General features: G+C 51.9%; 10 protein-coding genes across 10 annotated transcripts; 5 read left to right on the plus strand and 5 right to left on the minus strand.

The window, feature by feature from the left end:
• Window positions 1–1491: 1491 nt before the first annotated feature.
• On the plus strand, window positions 1492–3938 carry PV08_08275 (uncharacterized protein; the record flags this gene model as incomplete). The annotated part of the gene is made up of 7 exons (XM_016382601.1): window positions 1492–1553; window positions 1716–1887; window positions 1942–2792; window positions 2842–2980; window positions 3029–3105; window positions 3156–3229; window positions 3277–3938. The coding sequence occupies 7 exons, from the start codon at window positions 1492–1494 to the stop codon at window positions 3936–3938; spliced, it is 2037 nt and encodes a 678-aa protein (XP_016233304.1).
• Window positions 3939–3990: 52 nt separating this feature from the next.
• Window positions 3991–5049, minus strand: PV08_08276 (uncharacterized protein; the record flags this gene model as incomplete). Its single annotated transcript, XM_016382602.1, has 6 exons — window positions 3991–4108; window positions 4160–4248; window positions 4299–4476; window positions 4532–4710; window positions 4761–4960; window positions 5013–5049. 6 exons carry the CDS (start codon window positions 5047–5049, stop codon window positions 3991–3993), a joined length of 801 nt encoding a protein of 266 aa, XP_016233305.1.
• Window positions 5050–5937: 888 nt separating this feature from the next.
• On the plus strand, window positions 5938–7858 carry PV08_08277 (uncharacterized protein; the record flags this gene model as incomplete). Its single annotated transcript, XM_016382603.1, has 4 exons — window positions 5938–6259; window positions 6320–6604; window positions 6662–6866; window positions 6940–7858. 4 exons carry the CDS (start codon window positions 5938–5940, stop codon window positions 7856–7858), a joined length of 1731 nt encoding a protein of 576 aa, XP_016233306.1.
• A 451-nt stretch (window positions 7859–8309) lies between these two features.
• On the minus strand, window positions 8310–9161 carry PV08_08278 (uncharacterized protein; the record flags this gene model as incomplete). The annotated part of the gene is made up of 1 exon (XM_016382604.1): window positions 8310–9161. One exon carries the CDS (start codon window positions 9159–9161, stop codon window positions 8310–8312), a length of 852 nt encoding a protein of 283 aa, XP_016233307.1.
• A 1032-nt stretch (window positions 9162–10193) lies between these two features.
• PV08_08279 (uncharacterized protein) lies at window positions 10194–11960 on the plus strand (the record flags this gene model as incomplete). The annotated part of the gene is made up of 5 exons (XM_016382605.1): window positions 10194–10366; window positions 10422–11524; window positions 11615–11656; window positions 11707–11791; window positions 11843–11960. The coding sequence occupies 5 exons, from the start codon at window positions 10194–10196 to the stop codon at window positions 11958–11960; spliced, it is 1521 nt and encodes a 506-aa protein (XP_016233308.1).
• Window positions 11961–12148: 188 nt separating this feature from the next.
• PV08_08280 (uncharacterized protein) lies at window positions 12149–12804 on the plus strand (the record flags this gene model as incomplete). Its single annotated transcript, XM_016382606.1, has 2 exons — window positions 12149–12214; window positions 12280–12804. 2 exons carry the CDS (start codon window positions 12149–12151, stop codon window positions 12802–12804), a joined length of 591 nt encoding a protein of 196 aa, XP_016233309.1.
• Window positions 12805–13660: 856 nt separating this feature from the next.
• Window positions 13661–16072, plus strand: PV08_08281 (uncharacterized protein; the record flags this gene model as incomplete). The annotated part of the gene is made up of 1 exon (XM_016382607.1): window positions 13661–16072. The coding sequence occupies one exon, from the start codon at window positions 13661–13663 to the stop codon at window positions 16070–16072; it is 2412 nt and encodes an 803-aa protein (XP_016233310.1).
• A 934-nt stretch (window positions 16073–17006) lies between these two features.
• PV08_08282 (uncharacterized protein) lies at window positions 17007–18158 on the minus strand (the record flags this gene model as incomplete). The annotated part of the gene is made up of 4 exons (XM_016382608.1): window positions 17007–17254; window positions 17327–17466; window positions 17554–17808; window positions 17878–18158. The coding sequence occupies 4 exons, from the start codon at window positions 18156–18158 to the stop codon at window positions 17007–17009; spliced, it is 924 nt and encodes a 307-aa protein (XP_016233311.1).
• Window positions 18159–19051: 893 nt separating this feature from the next.
• PV08_08283 (uncharacterized protein) lies at window positions 19052–20041 on the minus strand (the record flags this gene model as incomplete). Its single annotated transcript, XM_016382609.1, has 2 exons — window positions 19052–19806; window positions 19879–20041. 2 exons carry the CDS (start codon window positions 20039–20041, stop codon window positions 19052–19054), a joined length of 918 nt encoding a protein of 305 aa, XP_016233312.1.
• Window positions 20042–21453: 1412 nt separating this feature from the next.
• PV08_08284 (uncharacterized protein) lies at window positions 21454–24486 on the minus strand (the record flags this gene model as incomplete). Its single annotated transcript, XM_016382610.1, has 4 exons — window positions 21454–23762; window positions 23812–24039; window positions 24090–24298; window positions 24347–24486. 4 exons carry the CDS (start codon window positions 24484–24486, stop codon window positions 21454–21456), a joined length of 2886 nt encoding a protein of 961 aa, XP_016233313.1.
• Window positions 24487–26267: the final 1781 nt, after the last annotated feature.

Below are 26267 nucleotides of genomic sequence, written 5' to 3' on the forward strand. Positions count from 1 at the left end.
GCAAGTCCTCGACGAATGTATCCGGAAGGTCTAGTCGGATCAGCGGGAAGAGTTTCATGGGGAACGGTGACACGATATGTGCACAGGATGTATGCCATCTTGAATGCCGAATGTGGCAACAGACTAGCTTCCTGAGGAAATGCATCGAGATGCCTTCTCTCTTCTTTCCCACTTCCGTAAATCGTCAAAGGTTGCTCGGTAACGAGGGGATGATATCCGCACGTACAGCAACGCGCGGCATTGCTGGTATTGTACACAATCATCAACGTTGGATCCACTCACACCCAAGGTCGACGGTCACCAAACTTTTCCTGTGTCGACCGATACTGTATAAGCGCGGGCGGGACGAGGCCATCCCGAAATGGCACATTGAGGGACCTCCACGTTCTGCTGATATCAATGGCATTGGAAAGTGGACTGATTAAAACAGTCGATCGAAGATCGTGACATTGAACAATTCCTCGATACCGGAGTGTACCGCTATGCAGTCTAGTCTTATCTTGTTGAATTGCTGGAAGACAATCATGTAGCGAGCATAGGATTCAAGTTGAGTTTTGAGTGCGACTCTCGACCGAGTTGGGTTTTTTTGGGGGGGGGGGGGGTGTTGAGGGTAAAATATGCACTGGATGAGTACTGCTGCAACAGAATCACATTTATTCAGACCGCTGGCAACAACGAGCTGTGCCAGTCCCAAATCCCTGTCGAAGCCCTGGTAATGAGGCCAAGTTGCCGTTGTCGTTGCCATGAAGCAGGGACCGAATCCCTAACTAGCAACTCATACAACGGCCAATGAAGATGCCTTATTCCTAGACGAGATTCAACCAGATGCCACATGATCATCACCCACCCTTTGTTGACGAATATGAAGAGAGCGCGCGTTCGAAAACATAATTGTGACCTCGCCGTATCGATGAACAAGCTTCGAGGAAATATCAAAGCTCTTGTCGCGGCGTCTGCGTGGATGGTTACCGCCGTCGCTCTTCATGAAAAGAGGCCGCGACTTATTCGTCACACTATCACGAAGAGCCCTAGCGGACAGGCTGTATTCAGCAAATTCCAAAGGGATGGAGATGATGAGTTCGGCCGATGAGGTGTTGATGGTATTTCTTGTGCGTAGTTGTGGTGATTGTCGGCTGAGGTGCCGCACAATCTGCCGAAGTCAAATTTGTCCCGCCGCATTAAGGATCTGGGGCTCACTTGCCACGTGACGAAGGACGGAGGCTCACTAGGCCGTTTTCGACTCCACGGGGAAATCGACGGAGTGTGACTTCAACGTTCGACTCTCTCAACATCAGGTCCAGCAACATTCGCTCACGCCATAAACATCTTGCGCGCCTTTGATTTCATCCGATCTTTAGGACGCATAACCGTATCTCATACAATCTGATCCAGTCTGGTCCAGTCTGTTCGCATCGCATTTTCCGGATTCGCAAGCTCAAGCTTGAATATGCCTACCACGAGGCATGAATACTAGTTCCCGGACCGATCAAGATGCTGCTTCCAGTTCGGCTCAAAACAAGCAAGCCGCATGCCTTGAGTGCCGACGAAGCAAAGTAAGATGTACTCGCGACGCGAATGCCACCGTCTGTCGGAAATGTCAACAGGCTGGTCTCCAATGTGTCACGCCGGAGTACCATGTTGGAAGATATAAAGGTGTCAAGAAGTACGGGTAGTCATTCGAACCGAATGGATTTTGGTTGCTAAATCTTTTACAGCAAGCGGACGGGCTTGGAAAAGGCGATATTTCAGGTCGAACAGGCACTCAAGCGCTCCAGGGATGGCTCGACCGGCCTTGCTCTCGACGTGGAAGCGGATCTGCGACAATTGATATCTGCTCCTCAAACAGCACCTCTACGCCGTCATTCAACCTCAAACGCCCACAGTGCTGTGTCTCATCCCCAACTCGTCCAGCCACGAATGAGTCTACATCCTGTCCAGGAGAATGGCGTTTCACCTAATGCCCACGAAGTATCTCCTGCGAACATGGGCGAGAAGCCAGATGAGCTTGCGCTCAACAACGCAGACAATCCCTTACAACTCCTCGCCATGGCTTCTGTTCTTCCGGGCCAGTCTCCATCGACAAACATGTCAACTTCCCCGGCCGGCACACTTGCGCACCAGACATCGGTGGAGTCTGATCTGGCTGATGCCGACTTACAGCAGTTCTTTGGGTCGCTAATGTCAAACTTGGACAATACCCCGGAACTTGACCCTATCGAATTAGGCCTAGTAACGTCAGAGGAGGCGGACACCCTCTTCGCATTCTTCTACGAGCGATTGTCTCACACGAGGTGGGGCCTAGATCCGACACTGCACACTTCCGCATTCGTGCGTTCCAGATCAGCATTTTTGTTTACCTCCATCTTGGCTGCATCCGCTCTTTTCTTACCCAAAGCAGAGGCGCTGTCCAAGCGGCTGTCTCACCATAGAAGTCATCTGGTACGGACCGTCATCTACAACAAGTATAGGTCGGTCGAGATTGTCCTCGCTTTCATGGTCAACATTCCCTGGATGACACCTGCAAAGCATTGGGCAGACGATGAGACTTGTAAATATTTGTCGGCAGCGCTCACACTGGCATTGGACCTCTCACTCAACAAGATTGTGGTCCCATCTCCCACCATTCGGCCCGCTGGATTCCTCGATCGAATGGCAAAGGCCGACTGTATCGATGCGACTAAAGCCCTTCAGATCGATGGCTTCCCAAATGTCGACCCCTCATCAGCTTGGGGTCGTCGATTACTCCGGACCCGAGAGCGGGTTTATCTTGCGTTGTTCGTTCTTGATCGAGGGTTCGTTCTTTCATGCTTGACTATTAAGGCTCGACTGACTATGATTTAGTGTCTGCTTGGCGAGAGGACGACCGTACGCTGTACCTATCGGGCCCTTGGTGGAAAGTTGTGACACTTGGCATATCTCCGATATCGCGGACAGATGGGACGGCAGTGTAATCTCTGCTGCTGTCTTGAGACGCGATCTGGTATGTGCAAAAGACGGGCCACATTGTGGCGATGCTGACTCTTCCTAGGTGGGGCTAATCGCCGGTGTTCGCGAGTTCTGTGACGGAAGTCAGGGTATCAATGGCGGTTCGACTGCTGTCAAATTGTGAGGCTCCCATTATCAATACCACACGGTCATCTCCTAACTTCACCCAGTCTCAAAGACAAGATCGACCGGTTTTTTGAGCAGTGGTTTGCCGTGTGGTCTAGACAAATTACCCAAGGTGACGGTAGGTACTTGCTACGAATTTCTCTTCCCAGCCTAATACTTGAACAGGCCAGCTACCACCCTATGTCGAGATCCTAGCCTCGCACACAAAATTGTCCACATACTGTAATGTTGTCAATCATCCAACAGCATCGAACGACGTCAAGCAATTCTTCCGAGCCGCAGGCCTCGCCTCAGCAATGAACGTGATGCGGGCAGCGGTACAAGGTGAAAACAGGCTCAAATCTATGCCCAACAATACTGTCATCATGGTATCATTTGCGGCATGCTTTGCGTTGGCCCTGGGTGCCACTGCCCTCGGAAGTAGGGCCATGTTGGCTCCGAACGCTAGATCTCTCATAGAAGAGACCACTCAGGTGCTTGAGCGCATCGGCAGCACACCAAAACACCGCAACGGGCTCTCAGTCCTCTTCGCAAGGCATATTCGCCGGATTCTACAAAGCTCGCTCCTTCACCCAGCAGAAGGGAATCCGGGCAATACCATGGCCGGGTCGGAACAAGCCATGCATCAAGACAATCCGAACGTTGAGTACTCATCATCGTCCAACGCCCCAGTCAACTTGCCAAATGCGTCTTCAGAACCCTATGTCTTTGACATGACCGATGACCAAATACTGGAGGCAATCAATAATGCCAGTGCGTCCCAAGATCTTTTCCAACTTGACGAGACCATGTTTGTGGATTGGTTGGATTGGCCCAATGTCACTTGATACCAGGAGGTTCTGAGTTCTATGGAACAAGATGTTCCGTGAACAAGCTCCATCAAGTTTTCTGAACAGCCGCAGACACTGGGAGGTTTTCAGCGGTACGCATTTCTCTCGACATATTGACCAGCTTCTGCAATTGTTCGAGGAAGATGAAGGTGAGGACGGTGTTTGGTCTGGAATGGTCAGTGGTCCTGTTGGGTTAGCGTACGGGGTTAGACACTTACGCCAACCTCAGCCAGGCTGGGGTCCAGCCTTTGAACAGGAACCGCGGACCCTCGTTACGAAGTGATTCAGCAACTATCTTTCCCAAACTCTGACAAACGGGTCAGCGCACACTCAACAATTCAGTGAGATGTCACAAACCGGCTTTACTCCATCGATTGTAACAGCATTCTGTATCCGGCTCTTTAAAACGTCGGCCGGTGCACAGGCTGTGGTTGCAACAGTGCCTGCGAGTAAGGACGCGAGGAAATGAGTTGGCATGCCGTCTTTCAGGCCGAGTGATGGATTAGAAAGTAAGGCACGTTTCGCGGCCGAGTACCTGAAATCAATCATGTGAGTCACTGACAGAATCTGAAGAGCAGGATCCGACTTACGTTGCGATCTGCGACACATTCATTATCACGCTGCGAACCACATTCGGGCCAATGCCTCGAGTAAATGTCCTGACGCCTTCCTCCCTCCCAATTCTGATCAGAGCATCGAACGCATGAGCGTATCCAAACCTTTGGGACGGTGCTTTTGCTCCGTCCGCACACATTCGGACAAGGGCTACCTGGATGGACACGTCAGCCAACAGCAAACTAAAAATCAACTACCACGAACTTCTGTTGGATTGCCAACTAGCCCGGCAAGTCCACCAGCAACACCAGCGCATGCGATTTCCAGGGGACTAGACAGCCGCTGTTGTCCTGTCCTTTGTCGAGCCTCGCGAGCGAAGTAATTGTATAACCCAAATCTTGCAGTTGAATATGTGGACTGTCGAAGGATGGAAGCCGATATTCCCCACCACAGAGAAGGGATTCCTGGATATTTTCAGCCCAGGCGAACAATCATTATGACTGATTCAGCACCTACCATCACGAGTCGCGAATTGGATCAGAGTTCTAAACATATTTTGTCTCGTGGAGATGACTTGCATTCGGCTGTAGAACCGATAAGTACTTGGAATATGCCAGGCTTGGTGCAACCTACTATTTTGTCTGATCCAAAGGATGAGCTGCGACTTCAGTCCGCATTGATCACTTGGAATGAACCAGGGAAAGGAAAATCATACTGCAACATGCTGCCATCGCAGCCGCGGCACCACTGTTCGCTGTTAGATGATTATCTCGCAAGGACACCCTTGGGCTATATCTCACCCAAGCCAGAACGGTTGCCCTTGCGCCTTGGAGTTCGCCATACTGGAGGACTATACTTTTCGAGGAACGCGAAAACGTGGAAATGTGATTCTCGGATATGTGGAGGGTGGATGCTTCAGGCACTGAGATAATTCGATGGCTGACGGGCTTGTTTTGACATATAACTTAACCACCGACAGGGCGGTAGCTGAGTGGTTTTCGGGGAAGAGACGGTCGGCGCGTATGTCTATGGAGCTGTCGGTCCAACAGCGCATTAAGCAGCGTCACTGTCAAGTACTATTTCAACGCCAATATATGGCTATACATGAGGGCGGTCCCACATTGCCTCTGTTTGAGCACATGTCACTGCATGAGCCTCGTGGGAATGGAGTTGCATTCTCGGCGATACAATGAACCAAAATGGCTCGGCTTCAGAAATATGGCCGACCGGATCTAGATTTCATCACGTGCCTATCGGATACGGGTCAGCCACAAATGTCTTCGAAGAGTCCGTGCCAGCATCCGAAGTCGCTCAAATTGCCTATGGGTTTTGGCCGTGATTTTCGTTGAGCCAATTTTCTATAATATTGTTATACTCAGTGATAGAGCTGCAGAGACCATCTCTCTCGACAAACAAATCACCTCTTATCAAGCATTCCGCAATGGCGACGAGAAGGACGTTGCTGCTTTGCGTCAACGACATCAGAGCTACTTCCTGTTCTAACATCACTACTTCGCTCAAACATAGACCGATTATCCGCCAATCACATGTCGGACCTTGGACGTCAAGACCGGCTGGTGCTCGACTTTTCACAACTTCACGGTCACGATGGCAAGATGTAGCTGCCCGGCAAGCCGAAGACGATCAGCCTGTCATTGATAGGACGAGATCAAAAATCTTCAAAGATGCCGATGAGGCTGTAGCAGACTTGAAGTCTGGATCCGTCGTCTTCAGTGCCGGATTTGGCCTGTGTGGAACGGCGGGTAAGTGATTCGATGAATCAGTGCCAGTTTTTTCTTCCAGACTGACGACGACTTGCGTAGAAACGATAATCACAGCAATGCACAAGCGAGGAGTCGACTCGTTGAACAATCTTACTGCTGTCTCGAACAATGCCGGAGCTGCAGGAGCTGGCGGTCTTTCGCCGCTGACCAAGTCAGGCCAGATAACACGCTGCATCCTATCATACCTGGGGAACAACAAGAAGCTCGAGCAGAAGTACCTGACCGGCCAAATTGCGATTGAACTGTGTCCTCAAGGAACGTTAGCAGAGCGGATCCGTGCCGGTGGAGCTGGCATTCCTGCGTTCTACACTCCGACCGGTGTCCGTGAGTAGCAATCGTGGCCGCTATCTTCTTCTCGCAGAGACTGATACTAAGATGCAGATACCTTTATCCAGACAGGAGAGATCCCTACACGGCTGGGGCCGGCTGACCCCGAAACCAAGAAGGCTGTGGTCCTGGAAGCGGGCAAAGCTCGAGAGACGAGAATCTTCAATGGGAGAACCTACGTTATGGAGACAGCCCTGACGGCAGACGTTGCGATTATTCGCGCCTGGAAAGTCGATGAGGCTGGCAACTGCCAATTCAGGTGACCTACCCCCTTGGTTCTCTCCTCCTGAAAACTCTTGAGAGAGGAGTGCGGCTAACTTCCTGGCTGGCAGATATACGACCAAGGCATTCGGATCAATCATGGCAAAGGCCGCTCGTTTGACCATTGTCGAAGCCGAGAACATTGTTCCAATCGGCTCACTCGACCCCAACGACATCCATCTTCCGGGCATTTACGTCGACCGCATCGTGCCAGCGACGGTCGACAAGGTGCTCGAGATCAAAAAGACCAGACCAAGCGGCAACGACAGCGGCTACGAGTCCGAAGCGTCGGCTTCTTCCGCGTCCAGCGACACAAAATCAGAAGCCCTCGTTCGACGAGACCGCATTGCCCGCCGTGCGGCCAAGGAACTCAAGCACGGAATGTACGTCAACCTGGGCGTCGGCATGCCAACCCTCGCACCCTCGTTCCTCCCGTCGGATGTCAAGGTCTGGATCCAATCCGAGAACGGCATCCTGGGCATGGGCGCGTACCCGACCGAGGAAGAAGTCGACCCTGACATCATCAACGCCGGCAAGGAGACCGTCACCCTCGTCCCCGGCGCTTCGACGTTCGACAGCTCCGAGTCGTTCGGCATGATCCGCGGCGGCCACGTCGACGTCTCCATCCTGGGCGCGTTGCAGGTCAGTGCCGCGGGTGATCTCGCCAACTACATGATCCCCGGGAAAGTGTTCAAGGGCATGGGCGGCGCGATGGATCTGGTCTCGAACCCGGACAAGACCAAGATCGTCGTCACCACGGACCACGTCGACAAGTACGGCAAGAGCAAAATCGTCGAGCAATGCTCCTTGCCCTTGACCGGGGCGCGTGTCGTGAGCACCATTATTACCGATCTTTGCGTTTTTGAAGTCGACAGGTCCAAGGGCACGCTTACGCTGACGGAACTCGCTCCCGGCGTGACGGTTGAAGAGGTCAAGGAGAAGACGGACGCTAATTTTGCGGTTGCTGAGACCTTGGGCAAGATGGAGTAGGTACCGTTGGCTTTTTTGTATAGCTGGTGAGTTCTGCATAAGGGAGATAGACATAGACCCTGGAAAAAGATAAATGGTGAGTCGCGTAGCTTGGTCGGCGTATGAGGCGTGTGCACGCGGTTAATGGCGAGGTGAACTGCGCAAGGCTGTTCCAAGTGTAGTCTATGGCTGTACAAAATTAGCATTTTCTCATGTGAAAATAGACACAAGATGTTTTACGCTTCTAGAATACGTATACATCCGTGTTGGTATTCGTTGATGGTCATCAATCTTTGCAAAACAAAAAAAACACTGGAGACCGTCTGGAGTTTGATCATTTCGCGTCGGCAGACGTTGTCCGACACGGTGGGAAGGCTTGAAGAAAAAGTGATATATATATACAAATGTGTAATCTATGTGGCTTTTTATGTTCGTTAATATACCCGATTCCTGCAGAGTTAATCGCCGGAGTCTACAACTTTGCCTGCAGCTTCGCACCCATTCCGGGAGCGAAAGTGGTCCCTCGTCCCTCGCTCAGTCCCTGGACGATCTCATCGACGGCGTTGATGATCCATTGGTTTCCTTCGTCGGTCGCAAGCCAGTCGCCGCCTTCAATGTCCGTCTCGGCGGTGCCGTCGGCATAGGCCTTTCGTAGACCGAAGACGTGGCTGGTGACTTGTGGGCCGACGCCGGTCTGGGCGCGCAAGCACGCGATGGCGACGAGGGACGTGAGCACGCGGCCGACTTTGACGGGCGAGTCCCCGGGAGGGTCCGAGAGCAGGTTCGAGTAGTGGCCGTTCAGGATGTGGACGGATAGATTGGGGTGGCTCTGCGCCAGCTTGTCGAGGAGTTTGCCCTCGAACGGCTTGTATACGCTGTCCCAGAGAGCGCGGCCGCGGGCGAGGGACGTCTCGAGATTGTCCGGCTCGAGTTGTCGCGAAGGCTGGGGTGGAATGCTGTCGAATACGTCCTTGGGCATGCCCTCGCGGAACGCGCCGAGACAGTTGATCGTGCGCGGGATGCCGTTGAACGATATACACTTGAGCCCGACCTCGCGCATCAGGCCCGCCGTCTCCGCGGCCGGGGGCGGCGAGGGCAGCGACTGCGTGAGGTGGAACAGCTCAATCATCGACCCCGGCGAGTTGAGGGTCATTGTCGTCGCCGTGGCCATGGTCAGCCAAGCTGGGATCCCGACGCCATTTTCTTGCGCGCTGTTGGCCACTCGTGAGTATGTCGAGCGGATTGTCGGAGGCGCTTTGAGATAGCCGGGCAGTGCGTGCGCCGCGTTGATCAGCTGCTTCAACGGTTCGGACAACTTGGACATGTCTGCCGACGATTGCTTTCTCGACCTCTTGATCTTGCGAGCTAATTGACACACACGACTTCGTTAGAGCCCATGGATCAGACAAGGGTGGGTTGCAAAAGGAAAGTTCATGCTCTAGAAATGAGAAGAGAATTGGATGAGGTTAGATTTAGCGTACATTGCGTGTTGGCTGTTCCGAGGCGACTTGCTCGGGAGGACGCCTTGCCCACCGACGGGTCACTCATATAATAAACCTTGTGATGACCGATTGGTCGAATTTGCTGCAGGGCTATATATTGCGTCAAAATATACCCGCAGGAACTGAGTGAAGACGGCGATATGTCTATGTCCTGATGCTATGTAGATGAAGCAGGGATTTAGCATGAGGTGTTTGGAGGGAGCACGAGACCGGTCAAGTCGGGGGGATTGACCTCGGCAAAAAGAAACGCCGGCACCGGAGCCAAGATCAACAACCGTCTTCCTGCTTTTAATCGGCTTCAGATTCTGACGCCCCAGCGACTCGGGCATTCTTCTACCACCGTCCACCTGTCGGTGCTCTTGTCGGTGCTTATTGTCCCCCAGGCGCTGCCCCTTGCCAGCTTACCAGCGTGCACCTTACAAAAAGCAAGCTAAGCTTTATCCGCATCGATCTTTAACTACATCTGGCGCAACACACTGGCTCACTAGGCCTGATGTAACACAACACACACCGGTGGATGGCCGTGTTGGCCGTGTCACTTGATGACCGCGAATCATTGATCCGGAGTATGCATCAAAAATATTGGATTCCTGGAGGGCGCATTGCATACTCCGGCTATTCAGGTCATTACCCACGGGGTACAAAAACAAGAGGAGGGGCCCCAAAAAAACAAGACAGGTCGGTCACAGATAAGTTGACAATATCGTTGCTGGAAGTTGATCTTTCTCCCTTTCGCCTTGTTGATGCTTGGTGAGCTTGGAATTATCTTGTCTACGATCCTGCAAACCCTGTGACGTCGTGCGACAAACACCCACGTTGCATCACCACACCCGGTTCACCAAAGCATTGTCGTTATGGCGACCAACACAGACAACACACGCGACCGGTCTCTTGAGAAAGTAGATTCGCAACCTGCCATGGAAAAACCAGTCGACATCCAGAACGAGTATGAGGCTCCAACGGACCTTGGCGACGATGAAAATACCAAGAAGCTTACTCGAACACTGCTCTTGAAGCTGGACACAAGGTATTCTCTCTACCTTGGGCGGGAGCACTGAGGGCTTCAAACTCACTCTCTCTAGAATTCTTCCTGTTCTTGCCATTCTCTTCCTTTGCTCGTTCCTCGACCGCACAAACGTTGGCAACGCAAAGATTCTCGGTCTTGAAAAGGATCTTGGCCTCAACACACACCAGTATGCCAATGGCCTTGCTATTTTCTTTAGCTTCTATATTGCTGCAGAGCTGCCTTCAAACCTGATTTTACGTCGGGCAAGTCCCCGCATCTGGCTGTCGTTCTTAACGGCAGCATGGGGAATTATTGGCATGTGTCTAGGTTTTGTGCAGAACTATGCTGGATTCTTGATAGTTCGTGCTTTTTTGGGTCTTGCTGAAGGCGGGCTGTTGCCGGGAATGGTACTTTATCTGTCTGGAATGTACACCCGAGGCGAGATGGCTCTCCGAATCGGTCTCTTCTACACCAGCGCCTCTCTTGCTGGAGCGTTCGGCGGCCTTCTGGCACGCGGCTTGTCGTCCATCGGCGCACGCGGTGGTCTGGATGCAGGCTGGCGATGGATTCTCGTCATTGAAGGACTATTGACTGTTGTGGCAGGTGTCGCGGCCTATTTCTTGTTGCCAAACAGCGTCGACACCGCTTGGTTTCTCAAACCCGAAGAGAGAGAGTTGGCCAAACGAAGACTGCGGAGGGACACTGCCGCACATCTTCCAGATGGCCACCATACGGAAGGTGTTGAGAAGTTCCGCTGGTCTGAGGTCAGACGTGGGTTCTTCAATATTCAGCTGTGGCTGAGCGCGACTGCTTACTTCGCCATTCTGTCCGGACTATATTCATTTGGACTGTTTCTCCCGACCATCATCAAAGGTCTGGGATATACCGCGAACGAAGCTCAACTGTGGTCTGTTATCCCGTACGCGGTAGCAGCAGTCGTTACTGTGATTGTGGCAGTCTTGTCCGATCGCCTCAAGCTACGAGGAGTCGTCATGCTCTGCGTTCTCCCGCTGGCTATCATCGGTTATGCGGTGATTGGCAATGTCGGAGAGCATGACAACCACACCAAGTACGGCATGACCTTCTTGATGGCGACGGGGCTGTATGCCAGTGTCCCGCCTGTTTTGGTATGGAACAGTAACAATTCAGCTGGACACTACAAGCGTGCTACCACTTCCGGTCAGTCCTTTCCTCTTCCCTCACCAGCGGATTCTTCTTACGATGGACACGGAGCCAGGTTGACAAGGAAGCATACTGACACTTGCGCAGGTCTTCAGTTGGCTATTGCTAATTGTGGAGGCTTTGTTTCTGGTGAGTGACCCTGCGCCTGTCTACGAAGACGTTTGCTTATCATGAGATAGCCTTCACGTACCCATCTACTCAAGCACCGCAATATCACAAGTCCCACACCATCATACTAGGTCTTCTAGTGTATGCGTGGTTCGCGTAAGCTGGTCTCGTCTGATGTTGTAAGATCTATGTTAACAGACTTCTCAGAATCCTATTGAACGTTCTATGGTGCGCAAAGATCAACAGAGACAAGGCTGCGGGCAAGTACGATAAGTACATTGGATATGGTGATGACAGAGATCCTGAATACAAGATGGTTCTGTAAAGTGTGAATTGACGGGGGTCAATGCCAATTCCATGTTGGTTGAGGATGCGGGGTATACCTTATATATATCACTTGTTCGCCTGCCGAAGCCCTCGCCATCCCTTCATCTCTCATCGACTTTGTTGGGAGATTGAAACAGTGTACACGTCTTCGTTCTTATATCTGATCCGAGCCTCCATCTCGGAAGCATGGCTTCATCACGCCCTCCAAATCCAGACCAAGTAGCCACCTCACTGCCAGGCCTGACTACCCACGTAAGCTTCATTGCCCGACAGAATACATATACAGTGTCTATGCTTCCGTGCTCACACCATCATAGATCACCGGCCACGATCCGAAAACAGGAAAAGCCATTGTCCAGGATTCCCGCCCGGGCAAATGGAGTCAGTACGACGACAAGTCGATGGGCTTCAATGTGATCTACACCACGTCGCAGTTCCCAGCAGACTTGAACGGCAACAAGGATATCAAGACACATGACGAGGTTACCTCGAGCGGCAAGCTAGGCCTGGTCAACCCCAACGGAACGGTGTGTCGTGTAGTCGACTTTGCCCCAGGTTACGAATGCATGATGCACCGGACACAAAGTCTGGACTATGGCATCGTTCTCGAAGGGACCATCGAGATGCTGCTGGACAGCGGAGACCGTAGACAGATGCAGAGGGGAGATGTCGCTGTTCAGCGAGGAACCATGCACGCCTGGAAGAATGTAAGCGAAACAGACTGGGCCAGGATGATTTTCGTCCTTCAAGACTGCCAGAAAGTCGAAATAGGAGGACAAGAACTGAAAGAGGACCTGGGTAGAGGTGCCGAAGGCCTGCCACCAAGTGGAAACGATGCCTAGAGCAAAGTAATCCAAAGGGGACGCCTGGTAGGTACCTACAGGTGGCTGAGTCTGAGGATCCTGCAACCTATCGAACTTTTCCTGCTACAAAGTGACATCCAGTCGTGGGCAAGAAGCGATCAAGGAGCAAGGGAGTGAACTTCTCTATCATCAACATAAGTTCGTTGCATTAACTACCTGTACGTTGTAGATAAGGGCTCTCTGACAGCACGGCAGCCCCTGGTCCTCCAGGTCCGGGAACGGGGCCAACGTGGCTCTGGCGTGGGCCGTGTGATTGACCGTCAGACACTTGAGAGTTCGCCGAGGAGAGAGGGCATTGTGCTGTCATTACAAAGATTGCTGCTGGGTGTCATAAGTGCCAGGTCCAAGGGCCGGTGCGGAGCATGATTGGCGTTGACCCGACCAAGTGGCCCGTGTTGTTGACACGGACAATCCAAGAAATGTGCCATTTTCTGCGATAAGAAGATCCTGGGGCGTCCAACTTTCACCTGCTGCCAACGTCTGTACATTTGTGTGCATGTTCTTGTGAATAGTTTCGTTATTTCCTGTACCTACGATTCAATACTTAGCCCTGTCAAACTACAGCAACACAGGCACCCCAAATCTGTTTACACTGTCCTCAACCCTGCGGCCAGCCCCGACTTCTTCGTCAAGCGATCCTCTGCTCATTGCGCCAGACCCCCGAGCGCTTCACACGGCGGCGAGCCATTGTCATTGGACAGGCACAGTTTCTTTGGCATCATTGGCAACTCGGACAGTCGAGTTGCCCAACAATGTACCCTGGCTGCGGCCACCGGATTTGTGGACAATGATATGGCAGCGCAGCTCCTCCGTCGGAATAGACAACCCCTCAACCATGGCACGCATACGAGGTCGAGGAGATTCAGACATTGAAAAGGATGGATTTGGGCTCCAACCAAGCAGCGACGATAACGACGAAGCAATCATGGACGACGTAGACACTTCCTTTGCGACCTCCCGCTCGACCTCGTCGTCGTACAGACCCATGCTGGTCAACAATGCCTATACCTCAAACCGATCTTCTTCACCACCATACCTTGGCCGGATGCCGAAATCGGTCATGCGATGGATATGCTTGGGTGTCGCAGCCGGTCTGCTCATCTTCGTCTTTGCTCTAGTGCGAATGAGTTGGAATGCGGATAAGGAGGTCAAGGTGGCTATACAAGAAGAGAAGATCAAGCCTAAGCCACCACCATGGGAGAGCTTTCCCTTTCTGGATCGATACTATGGGGGAGTAAGATCCCTTGTACCATCCACTGCGAATGTGCCTGAATATCCCCAGAATGAGGACGAGGTACCCATGGAAAAACTAGACTTACCTGAAGAGCCCCCTCTGGATCCCCCCGAGGACCCGGAGAAATTGAAGCGGGCGATCCAGGCTAGCATACCCTTCAACCCTTATCCGAACTACATGTCCCCCGAGTACATTGCAAAACACGGAGAGAAGGTTGACTGTTTCCTGGATGAGAAGAACACCATATCTATCCCGCAAGTACGAGTTTACGAAGGCATTCCGCGTGGTTTTCCTGAAGCAGTTATGGGCTCAGCTCAGCTCCTTGGTTTGAGGACAGACATTTGCTACGAGCGATTTGGCAGACTAGGCCCGTATGGTCTCGGCTACAGCATCAACCGCGGCGGAAGTGGCGCTCAACAAGAAGGCGAAAGAGAGGGAGCAGATGCGGTGTGGGAAGAAACGCCAGAAGTCGATTTCAGAAAGGTGAAATGGGTCGAGGCTCAACACAGATGTGTCTCTGCGAACAAGCATCGTTTCAAAGAGCTGCCAAAACCTCGAATCGATAGATTCAGAGCCATGCAGATAGGAAGCATCGAGAAGCGAGACGAAGGTGCCGAAGTCTCGTCGATGCCAACAAAGCCTGCCAACACTGTGAAAACTGGCCCAGAAAAGCTGCCCCGTACAGCGATCATCATTCGAACTTGGTCGGACTATCGGTACACCCCAGAGGACAAAATCTACTTGCGATCCCTCATTTCGGAATTGACCATGATGAGTGGAGGAGAATATGTGGTACACTTTCTCATCCAGGTCAAGAATCACGACCTCCCTGTTTTCTCTGATGACGAAACCTACGAGCGGGTCCTGCGAGAGTCTTTGCCGGAAGAATTTCAAGGCATGGGCACTCTGTGGACAGAGCGGCAGATGCTGTTGATGTATGGTGGTTTAGAGGAGACGTGGATGAGAGACTTGCCCGTGCACGGCGTTTACCGCAGCACATTCATGCCTATGCAATATTTTGCCTACCAGCATCCAGAGTACGATTTCTTCTGGAACTGGGAGATGGACGTCCGCACAACTCATCATTGGTATCATTTCTTCGACAGCGTCTCGAAATGGGCCAAGGCACAGCCGAGGAAGTTTCTCTGGGAACGAAACAGCCGATTTTACGTACCCTCGGAGCATGGCGAGTGGGATGACTTCAGTCACACGGTTCGAGTGCAGACCGAGCAGGGCACAAACAGCGCCAACAACCTATGGAGCAGCCTCAATCGCGCCAAGGACCCGAAGATTCCTGGCGCCGTGAATCAGCAGGGGGATAAACCTATCTGGGGGCCTGAAAGACCGCTTGACGACGACGTAGCTTTCGAAGGCGACCCTGTTCCGCCGACCTCTTTTGACAAAGACAAATACACCTGGGGAGTTGGCGAAGACGCTGACCTGATCACTTTCAACCCTCTCTTCGATCCCGACGGGACCACCTGGCTTCTGACGGATGACACGACCGGATACAACGTTAGCCGCGGCCGACCTCCCCGTCGGACAGCCATCATCACGGCAAGCCGACTCAGCCGCAAGCTCCTGACGACGATGCACCGAGAGACGGCGGTCAAGAAGCACACCATGTTCAGCGAGATGTGGCCAGCTAGCTGCGCGCTGCACCACGGTCTCAAAGCCGTGTACGCCCCTCACCCAGAGTACATTGATCGCAAATGGCCGACAAAGTACCTCGAGGCCGTGTTCAACGGCGGGCGAAACGGCGCCACCGGCGGCGCCCGCACGAGCGTCTTTGGTGATCGCGAACACAACTTCCGCGGCACGACGTGGTACTACAACGCCGGGTTCCCCGAGGTGCTCTGGCACCGCTGGCTGGGCATGAAGTTCCACAACGACGGCGGCGAGCAGGAGGAAGTCGCCGGCGAGGGCAGAATGTGTCTTCCTGGAATGCTCCTCCACCCCATCAAGCGGGTTGAACTGGTTCTCGAGGGCAGGAGAGCCGATCAACATCCTTGAATTGGGGTTTCATTTTTTTTTTTAGTTTCTGTGTACCTATCTAGCTAGGTACATGCCTGCACATCCTAATTGTATGTCAAAACGGTGAAAGTATATTAATGTCTTCCCTCCGGTGGTAATGACTTGGGGAGTTGGCGGGGGCGTTTCTGGTGCGAAAGTGTAACTAATTACCTGCCTGAATTCCCTGAGTAGATATGCCTAAATCCTCCCGTACATATAGTACATGTATGTACATGTCTACGTGGGTACGAGTAGGCACAATATATGTACCTGTGGCGTGTCCACTTTTCCCTGCCTTGACCTTTCCCTCGGCTGAAATCAGATTGTTAAGTTAGATAAGGTTATCCCCCCTGAGGGTACCCACAAAATGGGTACCTACTGTATGTACGTGGCACCAACCTACCTACCGTACCCATCTTGGGTACCTAAAAGGCAGAGAAATAGGTTCCCGTGAAGAGGACACGAAACCTGGGGAAAGGAGGGGAGGGACCAACCCGTCGAGCTGAGGCTGTCAACCGGGACAGATCAGAGCGTGGCCATAATTCCCCTATGTAGGCAGGTAGGTAGGTACCGAGGTACCCTACCGTGAAGGTACGGAGTACATGTACGGTAAATATGTCCCGTCCCCATCCGCGCTGAATGAGCAATCCAAGACCAGGCGGGCGCAGAAATTGGCTACCTACGAACGATGTTGACCGTGATGAACAATACGTGGGAGTGAGCTGGGCCTCACTAGCCTCCGCTCGACAAAAGGGACGGGGCTCGCCATTCTGGCCTAAGGAAACAAATGCTTGGTATCAACTCCCTTGAGTCCGGTGTCCTAAAGTGAACACCATCGAACCCACCGCTCCGAAGATGGCAGCGATCATGTACAAAACAAAACAGTTACTGACCGATAGATGGCACAGGTAAACGGCTCAAAAACCCGCTCTATCTAGCAGTGCATATCGAACTTGGGTTTTCGGTCCGAGGTGAATGAACCCCAGTACTTTTCGCTGGCCTTCTGGCCGTTGTCTCCAATGGCATCTGGCTTGTCTGGCTCGTCGAATGCCTCGAACCAGAATAGGTCAACTCCCCAATCGAGAAGGCCACAGACGGCAGATTGCCAGTACGTCTTCATGTTGTCGTCACCTGCTTTGGCCGCACCGGCATCGGTGCCACCGGTCCCAGGCCAGCCGGTCTCTTTAGGGCGGGTGTTAGTAAATTCCCATAATCACTTGGTTGGCCATGAGCAGGAAGGCATTGAGAACTTACCGCCATTCATGAATTTGACCTTGTCAAGACTACCTGTGACTTCTTGGACGTGACCAAGAGCTTGAGCCATGTCGTCAAAATATGTCTTGGTAGCATTGGAGATTTCTTGGTATTGCCAGTACGCGAAGCCATTGGCGAGACTGCAGATGCGATTGTAAGTACGAGTACATGTAACGTGTTGTCGACCTAAACTCCAACGGGACGAGCAGGGCGCGGGCTTCACTTACACCAAGTCGACGTTCTGGATGATGGAGTCCATGGAGCCATTGGCCCAGCCGTTCCAACTGTCGGCAGTCCCGATGGTGACGTCCGGGTAAGCGCTCTTCATGTCATTGAGCCAGCCCACAAGATCATCGGCGCTGTATGTGCCACGATAGATTCCCTCCGAGCCGACAGTGATGGCGTAGAGGGTGTCTCCGTATTGTGTTGGGTCGGCAGCGTCGATTGCCGCCTTCTCTTTGTCATAGGCACCTCCATCAGGCCTAGAAATACACGATTGTCAGATCACATGCTTTTGCGTCTCGTCATTCAGTTCTCCTTCCAAAACTCACCACATGCCTAGCACGACCTGAATTCCGGCGGCTTTTGCTGCTGGCAGCACCTCCGATGGGGTGTTGCATGGATTCGCGTACTGGTCGGAGGAGGAATAGGTTCGGACAATGGTGGCATCGCTGTTGGACTTGATGGCATTGAAGTCGTCCTCGAAATCGCTTTGTTTCTTGCACGATCCATCCGGGTTTGTGTTGCCTACGGCAAACCCTAAAGTGCCTGCTGCGGACACTGCCAGCGGTGCCGCGAGTAATAGTGAGGAAAGAAGGACGGGAGATCGCATGTTGATTGTGAGGCAAGGTTCGTGCTCAAGCGGGTCTTCAGGAGCGGAGTAGGGATGGGATCGACGGGAAGACGGATCTGTCCAGGAGATGGGTGGTAAAAAAAAACAGCTCTTGAACACGCTGGCAACGAAGGGGGACGAAGGAGTGACTTTTAGTGAGTGAATGGGCTGTAAACAGAAGAAGGGGAAGAACAAGCACAGTGATAGAAACGCGGTGACACCGATACGAAAGTTGGTTGATTGAAGTTGAGGCTCAGCAGGTTGGCTTTGGGCTTAGTGCTGTGTACGGAGTACGGCCAGTCTAGATCGAACCCCTTAAGCAATGGGCGGATCTGCAGCTTTTCTGGGGTACGAAGTCAGGCGTGTCAGGAGTAGTAGAGGTGCCTATGGCCCTTATATTGGACCCGCCGAAACGTCCCCCGGTGATTCCACGGGCACCTATAAGGCCCCTAATAACTCACCCAACGACATACTTAGGTATCTGGTTAAGCCAGCTAGCTATCTACTTGCGATTGTCAACGGAGTTCCTCGCTCTTTGTACCCCGGCCGACAAACTTATCACCTTGTGTATATTGACCTCACCCGACAATACTTAATCTCACTAACAGCCACGTCTAACCACACTGACTCCAAGATCTACAGGCACAAACAGGCTAAGTCTTGGGTTTCTGTAGATCGACAGCTTCGCTGTTCCAATCTTGTTACGGGGCCATGGTGTTCAATTCTTGCATTACCGTTGAAGTAATTCTATTCGGTTCTGAGAATTACAACCTCATATTGTACAGATGCCACGCTTGAAGCAGCGTTCCCAATCGCCGTGTATACCCCCAATTCATAGTCAATGTCTGAGCTCTCACCGGAGTAACTCTCATAGAACTTATGCGATCCATCATTTACAACCATAGACCAAAGACGCTCAACGAAAGAGCAACCACCAACCCAGCAAAGCTATTCCGGGCGTCAACGAATCCAGCAGCATTGCCATCGGAAGATGCGGAAGTGGCTGATGCACTGGCCGAGGAAGAAGCTGAAGCGGACTCTGTAGAAGCAGCCGTTGAAGTCTCTGATGAACCCGTTGCTGAAGCCTCTGCTGACCCAGAGCTGCTGGTGGCTGTGGTCGTCGCGCTACTATCTGAAGCAGAGGTCGAGGACGCTGCCGACTCACTGCTGCTCGTGCTGGCCGCGGATTCAGAGCTCGCCGTACTCGATGGAGCAGCTTCACCATTCTCGACCTGGAACCAGTTGGCGCCAACCGGCTCCGGCAAGTTGGCGGCTTTAGCGAAGCCTGCCATGTCGAAACCAATTCGCGCATTGACGTCCGACGGGGGGAAAAACGACGAGTACTCGCTAGGGATTGAGAAGCCCTTGAACTGTCTGTACAGCAAGACCGTGTATTTGTGAGGGCCGTCGCCCGCTGGAGGTCCCGGAGCGATGTACGGCACCGGAGACGCCGAGGTGAAGTTGTCGGCGTCGTTAGAGAAGTCAGAGAGCACCTCCGATGCTCCAGCAAGGTTGGGCTGGAAGTAGTGAAGAAGCTCGACGCGAGATCCGTCATCAGACTTGACGTCCTGGTCGACCATGAACAGCATGTAGTCCAAGGTGCTGCTCGAGTCGGACGGACCGGATGCAGTCGGCGCGTCTTGGACGTCTGGAGAGGAAACGACCTGTCAGCCCGACTCTTCCTTCTTCATGGACCCGGTATAGGCTCATCATTGCTTACCATCTAGAGACAACTTTTCACCAGGCTGAATAAAGCTTTCGGAGGAACTTTGGAAATCCACCGCCAACTCCGTGTCGACCTGTACTGGGAAGCCGGGCGCTGATTGAGCGCTCACGCTGGCAGCCAGTGCCAATACGGCCAAAGGAGAGTAGGACTTTTTCATATTTGCTGACTTTGGTACGATGGGCTTGAACGAGGATGGGTATGGGATAGAACAAATAAACTACAACCGCGACTTACTGTACAAAAATTAATCTTTGTCCATCGTGTGTCCCCCAGAAGGGTTTTGTTCCTGTCCCAAACCCCCATGTCACAACTCCTGGAACTATTGACAGCCGTCTAAGCCACCGCCTTCAAGGATAATTTCGTCGTGGCCAAGCTGAGATTAGTTCACTCTGTAGCGCTCGCGAGACGCCCACAGTTTGGAGATTGCGGCTTGGGCGTTTCAACTTTCGGGCCAGGCCATTTGACGCCGCTGGCCTGCCAAGGGAAGATGTGACAGGGGCAGCCGTCAAGGGGAAATCTGTGTGGGGTACAAGACTACTTTGTGTATGTACAATATTATAGTATACTCCGTACGGGAGATATTCAATCCGGTGGTGTGGTGGTGTTTTGTTGTATCAGAGGGCGAATCATCAGGTCAACCGTCCACTCATCCTGTGTGCGAGACCAGTACAGGGCTCCACGAAGAAAAGGCTATACAGTAGATGCTGATACTGCTCATCAACTTCAGCCCTTCATCGCCCAAGCTCCAGAAACAAAAACTGTCCGAAAAGCATGGACGTTTCTAGATCCACCAGCCTGTCCACGTTGCTAGCCTTCATTCTTCAGACTTTACGTCCTCGTTGTCGATACCTACCTGCTTCGCCTTCACCAACAGTTATCCACATCCTCTGGAGCAACTGCCTTGCCCTGGTCAACATTCTTGTCCGTGGCTACGTCAGAGTTGTTGCGAGTATCGTCCCTCTTTCTATTGAGGTCCTTGCTCTGAGCTTGATCTCGTTTGAGTTTCTTGTACACCTCGATGGACGGTGAAGTTGCGAGCTGAGAGGCTCGGACCTTGATTCGCGAAGCTCGTTTTTGGATTCGGTTGAACTTACTGTTGATGAACAGTGTGCACGGTGGTATTCAGCTTTACCGCCAAGGCCGTGGGGCGTATATTTCAACTTCCGCGACGCGATATATATATCTGGTGAAATTAACTACGAACGACTGTCGAGTAATACACACCTATTACGAGACTATCACCATACTCCAAACGATGGCTTTACGCTGCAGCTCAAGCAGCAGCAGCAAGAGGTCAATCGAGCACGTCAGAAATGGCAAGAAAGTTGCGTGGCACGAGGTGGCGGAGATCCATGCACCGTGTCTTCTAAAGCTATAGAAGATGAGACTCGTCTCAGCGGAGACCGTCCTTCTACCCCTGCCGCAAGTTTCTTCACTTCCTCCCGAGTCACAGCCGCGGTGGAATTCCTGGGTAGGGCTCAGGCCAAAAACCATAATTTTGGGCTCAATTAATCGCAGAAGGCCTACGCCCGGTACTTCGCAGGGGTGCTTATTGCTTGCAACTATTTCTTACCTCCTGACCTGTTCTACAGGCTGGGACTCAAGTAGCTCTGATACAGCGTAATGACTGTTTTTTCTGGCAAGTCTAATGGCTCTGTCATAGCCCACCCTCCACGTCTTCCCGCTTGCTGAGATGGCGTTCAAGAGTAGTTGGACCGTGTCCAGGCGGCCGTGTTCTGCCGCCCCTTCGAGGGCAGTTCTCCCGTTCTTTGGTGCAGGGGGAGCATTGACATCAGCGCCAGCATCGTGAAGTAAGAGAACAATTTTAATATGCCCTTGGATCGCAGCGCCTTGTAATGCAGTTACTCCTCCGTCGATACCAGCCTCGGCATTTACTTCCGCACCATTCTGCAAGAGAAACCGGACCAACTCTTCATTGGGGACATTTTGACTGCACGCCGCTTGTAGTGCAGTCCTGCCATGGAAAACGGCAGCTGGCGCGTTAATATCTGCGCCTTTCGCGAGAAGCTTCTTGACCAACCTCAAATTCCCGACTTGGGCGGCCGCTTGTATGGGAGAGCGAGCCCCTTTCCCGGAGCCAGGAGAATTAACATCTGCGCCAGCGTTGAATGCCAATTCAATCAACTCGTCATTCGCGGATCCAAGGATGAGTCCGGTTAGGGCAGAGTTCCACTGGCGACACCTTCGAACTGGTGGTCCATCGATTGGTGAACCCGCGTCAATCAGAATCTTGAACATTTCGTCCCTGTCGAAATTCGCTTTCTCGAGCAATTCTCTATGAGTGCACACCTCAAGCAGAGTTCGTCCCCGGCTTCCATGGCTCTGGCAGTCAACGTTCGCTCCATTTTGCAAAAGAAACTTGACAATATCGATGTGACCTCCTTCGACAGCGAAATGGAGAGCCGTGAAGCACTCCTTTGAACTCGGCTGAGCATGTATATCGGCCTTTTTCTGGACCAAATATTCAACCATATCTATGTTTCCGCCCTGGCACGCCTCTTGTATTGGATAGCGACCCTCTGAATTCCGCTCATTCAGGGGAACCCCGCTTCTGATAAGCAATTTCACTCCGGCGAAGTTGTCGTTCTCAATCGCCGTCACGAGGGGATCGGCCCCAAGTAAATCCAGGTCCTCGCATTCTGAAATGAAGAGATTTAAAAATTCAAGGCGCGAATCACATTCGGCTGCCTTTGTGACAGCGCCAGTCGAGACAATGTCGGCACCGTTGTCAAGGAGGAGTGTGGCTAGCTCTAAATCGCCATATTGAAGAGCAATGTTAAGAAGAGAGGTACGTCGTTCCTTTATATTCGGGTCCACTCCGTATTCAAGAAGGGTGACAGCTGATGATCGATGACTCGAGTATCGAAAACCCTCGTGCATTGCTCTCTCGAGCAACCGTGTCAGACATGACAACCCCATTCCTTTCTTCCTCTCGAGGTAGTTCTCCAGGCCTTTAACTCCCTTTTTCGCTGAAAGGAGAATATCTCTTATACTGAAGTCTGGGCTTGAGTCGGACATCGAGGATTGAAGCAAATCGTACAAGGTAGTCTCGTCCTTGAGGAAGCACCAGTCAAGCACATCCATTCCATCAAAGCAGATCTTCTCCGCTTTTGCCCCAGCTTCTAGAAGTAGTCGAGCGCAATCCAATCGGCCGTAAAGGACTGATATTCTTAAAGGAGTGCCACCAATACGGGGGCCAGAGCACCATCGGTTGAGGTGCGCACCATTATCCAGAAGTTTTCGTGCGATCTCGGTATGACCTTTTCGTACTGCGATACAAAGAGGTAGGCACTCGTTCGGACCCAAGTCGGCGTCGGAAGGATTTACATCGGCGCGATTCCCGATCAGAAACGTCGCAATCCTAGGATTGGAATGGCTTAAAGCCTTTCGTAACAACCTTCCCCCCTCAGCACCAGCAAGTAATGATGTCTCAATGCCAGCATCGAGGAGAAACTGAAATATTGACCAATCCCCCCTTTCCACCGCGATACCGAGTAGTTTAGCGGCAATCGTCCTTGTGGTGTGAGACTTCAAGAGGGAAATTCGTTTGAAAAGGTCCACTGATGTGTGTTTCCTGATCCACTCCAGTAGCTGACCAGCACCATTCAAGGCTGAAACGTTGTTCGATAGGATGCATAGAGCGACTTCTATGATTTTGTTGGAGTACACAACAGTATCCACATTGCCTCCATTGCTAAGTTCGAGGTTCCAATCGCCCTGAGAAAGAGCTATGAATTCCTCTGCCTCTTCCAGTGCGAAATAGTCAAATGTATGAGTGCTTGTGTCATCTGGGATACGAAAGCAGCTCAAAGGCACTGCGTCAAAAGATTCGATATCGAAATCGATATTGGGCATCACTGCGGCTCTTATTAGCAATTCGATTCGGTGTCAGGGATAGTTACATACCAGAGTCATCGAAAGCCTCGGGATTGTAGCTAAATGGCAGGTCTTCTAGTGCCGTGTCGAAGGCTGATGGGCCGGTGGTGAAAGGGTATGCTAGTATAGAGCTATCCGTAGTATTAATTGTGTTCATGACACTTGCTGCGTGGACTGGCGCTAAGATGGCTCGAGATTGTTGAGAGGTCGGGGAAGGTGTTCGAATAATCACCCCTTCGGACAATCGTGGACTTTTAGCTGTACCGTGATTAGCCATGACTGACCAAGGCCTTTAAGGGGCAACTCACCTGCTAGAGCGCTGACGGAAGTACTTCGATAGCGAGATGTCTCATGTTGGACCTTTCGACGTTTGACACGGAGAGGACCGAGAAAAACGTCACTGGCCAATCCATTTTGTTTCCTTTTTTCTATATGGTAGGCAATGGCCTGCCAATCTTCCTTCCTGATATTCTTCTTGAGGTTCATATCGTTCAAGATCTTCTCAAACTCCCATTCTCTGAAATGCAGGTGAGCTTTAGCCGAGGAGGGCGAATCGCAATCTTACGTGGTCTCCAGATTGTACGGAGGTTTGCTCAAGATGCATCGAACTTCTGCGCGTGTTTTGTTTTCCACCAGGTAAAGCTGACGTATTGTCTCACGATGAGCATGCCAACCATTTGTAGGCGAAGGATCCGTCCCCGACATCTTTGTCTAGGCAAGGCAGTAGGTGTCAAAATGCGAAGGTGGAACGATCCAACCGATGAGAGACTCTGGAGGTTGTGCTTTAACATAATGTACTGCTCTGAATTTGTGGAATCAGCCTGATCTTCAACGAAACTCACCGCAACTGCACCGCCCCCCAACTTGCAGCCCTAAAACAGCACATGGCAACCTATGATTGGGCTGTCACAGTGTCAGGCGCGAAGCCCCTGCTGAGCCGCGTCCCATTTTCTGTACAGAATCTGGTGGGCGTCCAAAATCTGTCGAATATCGGGAAACCCATATACATAATCTGTAGTAGGTGCTAAGCACGGTTGCAGTACTTGAAGAAGCCGACGGGGTTTTGGTGCGTTCAAAAGATGGGCCTCCCTAGCCATTCTCGCCACCAACGATGGGCCTTTCTACTGAGGCAACGATCGGCCTTATTTCTCTCCTTGTGATGTGCCTGCCGGCGTTTGCGTGGGTAGTGCGATTCGCTCGCCGGCGGCGTCAGATCACTGGAGGTGAATTAAATGCTATGCCCCACTGCTGCTGTTCAATTATTGATATTGCTCTAGGACTTCGCCTTGTCCCTTACTTTCTCCGCAACCGATCTAGTGGATGTCGCCAAAACCCCGGCTTTTCAGGTGTTGAATTCCAACTTGAAGCGGGTACGACGCACTATGTCGTAGGTCGGCAACGCTTGGCTTCAAGCTGTCGTTAAATGGCTGACCGATCTCTAGCTCGAGGATGATACCATTATTTACACATCGGTCAGGACATCGATCCTCGGTCATTATGCCAGAGAAGGAGCATGGCGGAAGTGATTTGACTGGAGCTTTCGGAGAATTCGGGTTCACCGAGTCTCGCTTGGGAGTCAGCAAATAGGCCGAGCCTCGAATGTAGCAGGAGGTACACTTCGCTCCGAAAGATCTGTCACGATATCTAACTGAAACACACTCTGGAAGCACCTCGTCTGTGGCAACCCCGACCGTGCCAATCTTACGGAAACATGACAAGAAGCGCATTCGGCGTCACCAACGGAATATACAGTGGCCACCGCCCAATTCTTGTACTCCTTGAAGTTCCTATTGCCGTAATCCTCCAAGAGACACTTGATTCAGGGCCGGGATTGATCCGTGTCAGACCAAGTCATCAATTGTGTCCCCAACCTCCCATTGCGACCAACTACCTTGTACCTAGTATCCATATGGTTATCATGTTCCATAGGACCCAGGTAGATCCAACAGCGAGCTTGTACAACTCGTCACGGTACTTGTAAACATTCATCATGCTGTTGGCGCCTGCACAATGCACTCACCCGCTTTCTCTCACACACCCCGGTATATATATCTATTCCCCTTGTGAGTGTGTCATCGGATCAACCCTAGAGGCAAGGACCTACCTCATGCAGGAGCTTGATCTCAAATTGCAACCCGTAGCCCGCAATAGTACCTTATTTGCTTTTCACCTAGAATACTTGGCTTGTCATCTTCACTGAAGAACGATCTAGACATTCTTGTCAGTAAAAGCAAATTATATTGATCTAGAATGTACAACCGGCTTTCCCTCCACTTCCTTGCGTAGGCATTTCGTGCTTGTCTCCAGTGTTCGTGAGAGCGACGATTACATCCTCTCGGATGTAATCAATAGACGGTACGGGGTCAGCGTCATCAGACATGGTCAGGAGAACGAAAGGAGTACAACGAAAGGAGTACAACGAAAGGAGTACAACGAAAGGAGTACAACGAAAGGAGTACAACGAAAGGAGTACAACGAAAGGAGTA

Source organism: Exophiala spinifera (genome assembly GCF_000836115.1).
Source record: "Exophiala spinifera strain CBS 89968 unplaced genomic scaffold supercont1.6, whole genome shotgun sequence".
Lineage (NCBI taxonomy): Eukaryota > Fungi > Ascomycota > Eurotiomycetes > Chaetothyriales > Herpotrichiellaceae > Exophiala > Exophiala spinifera.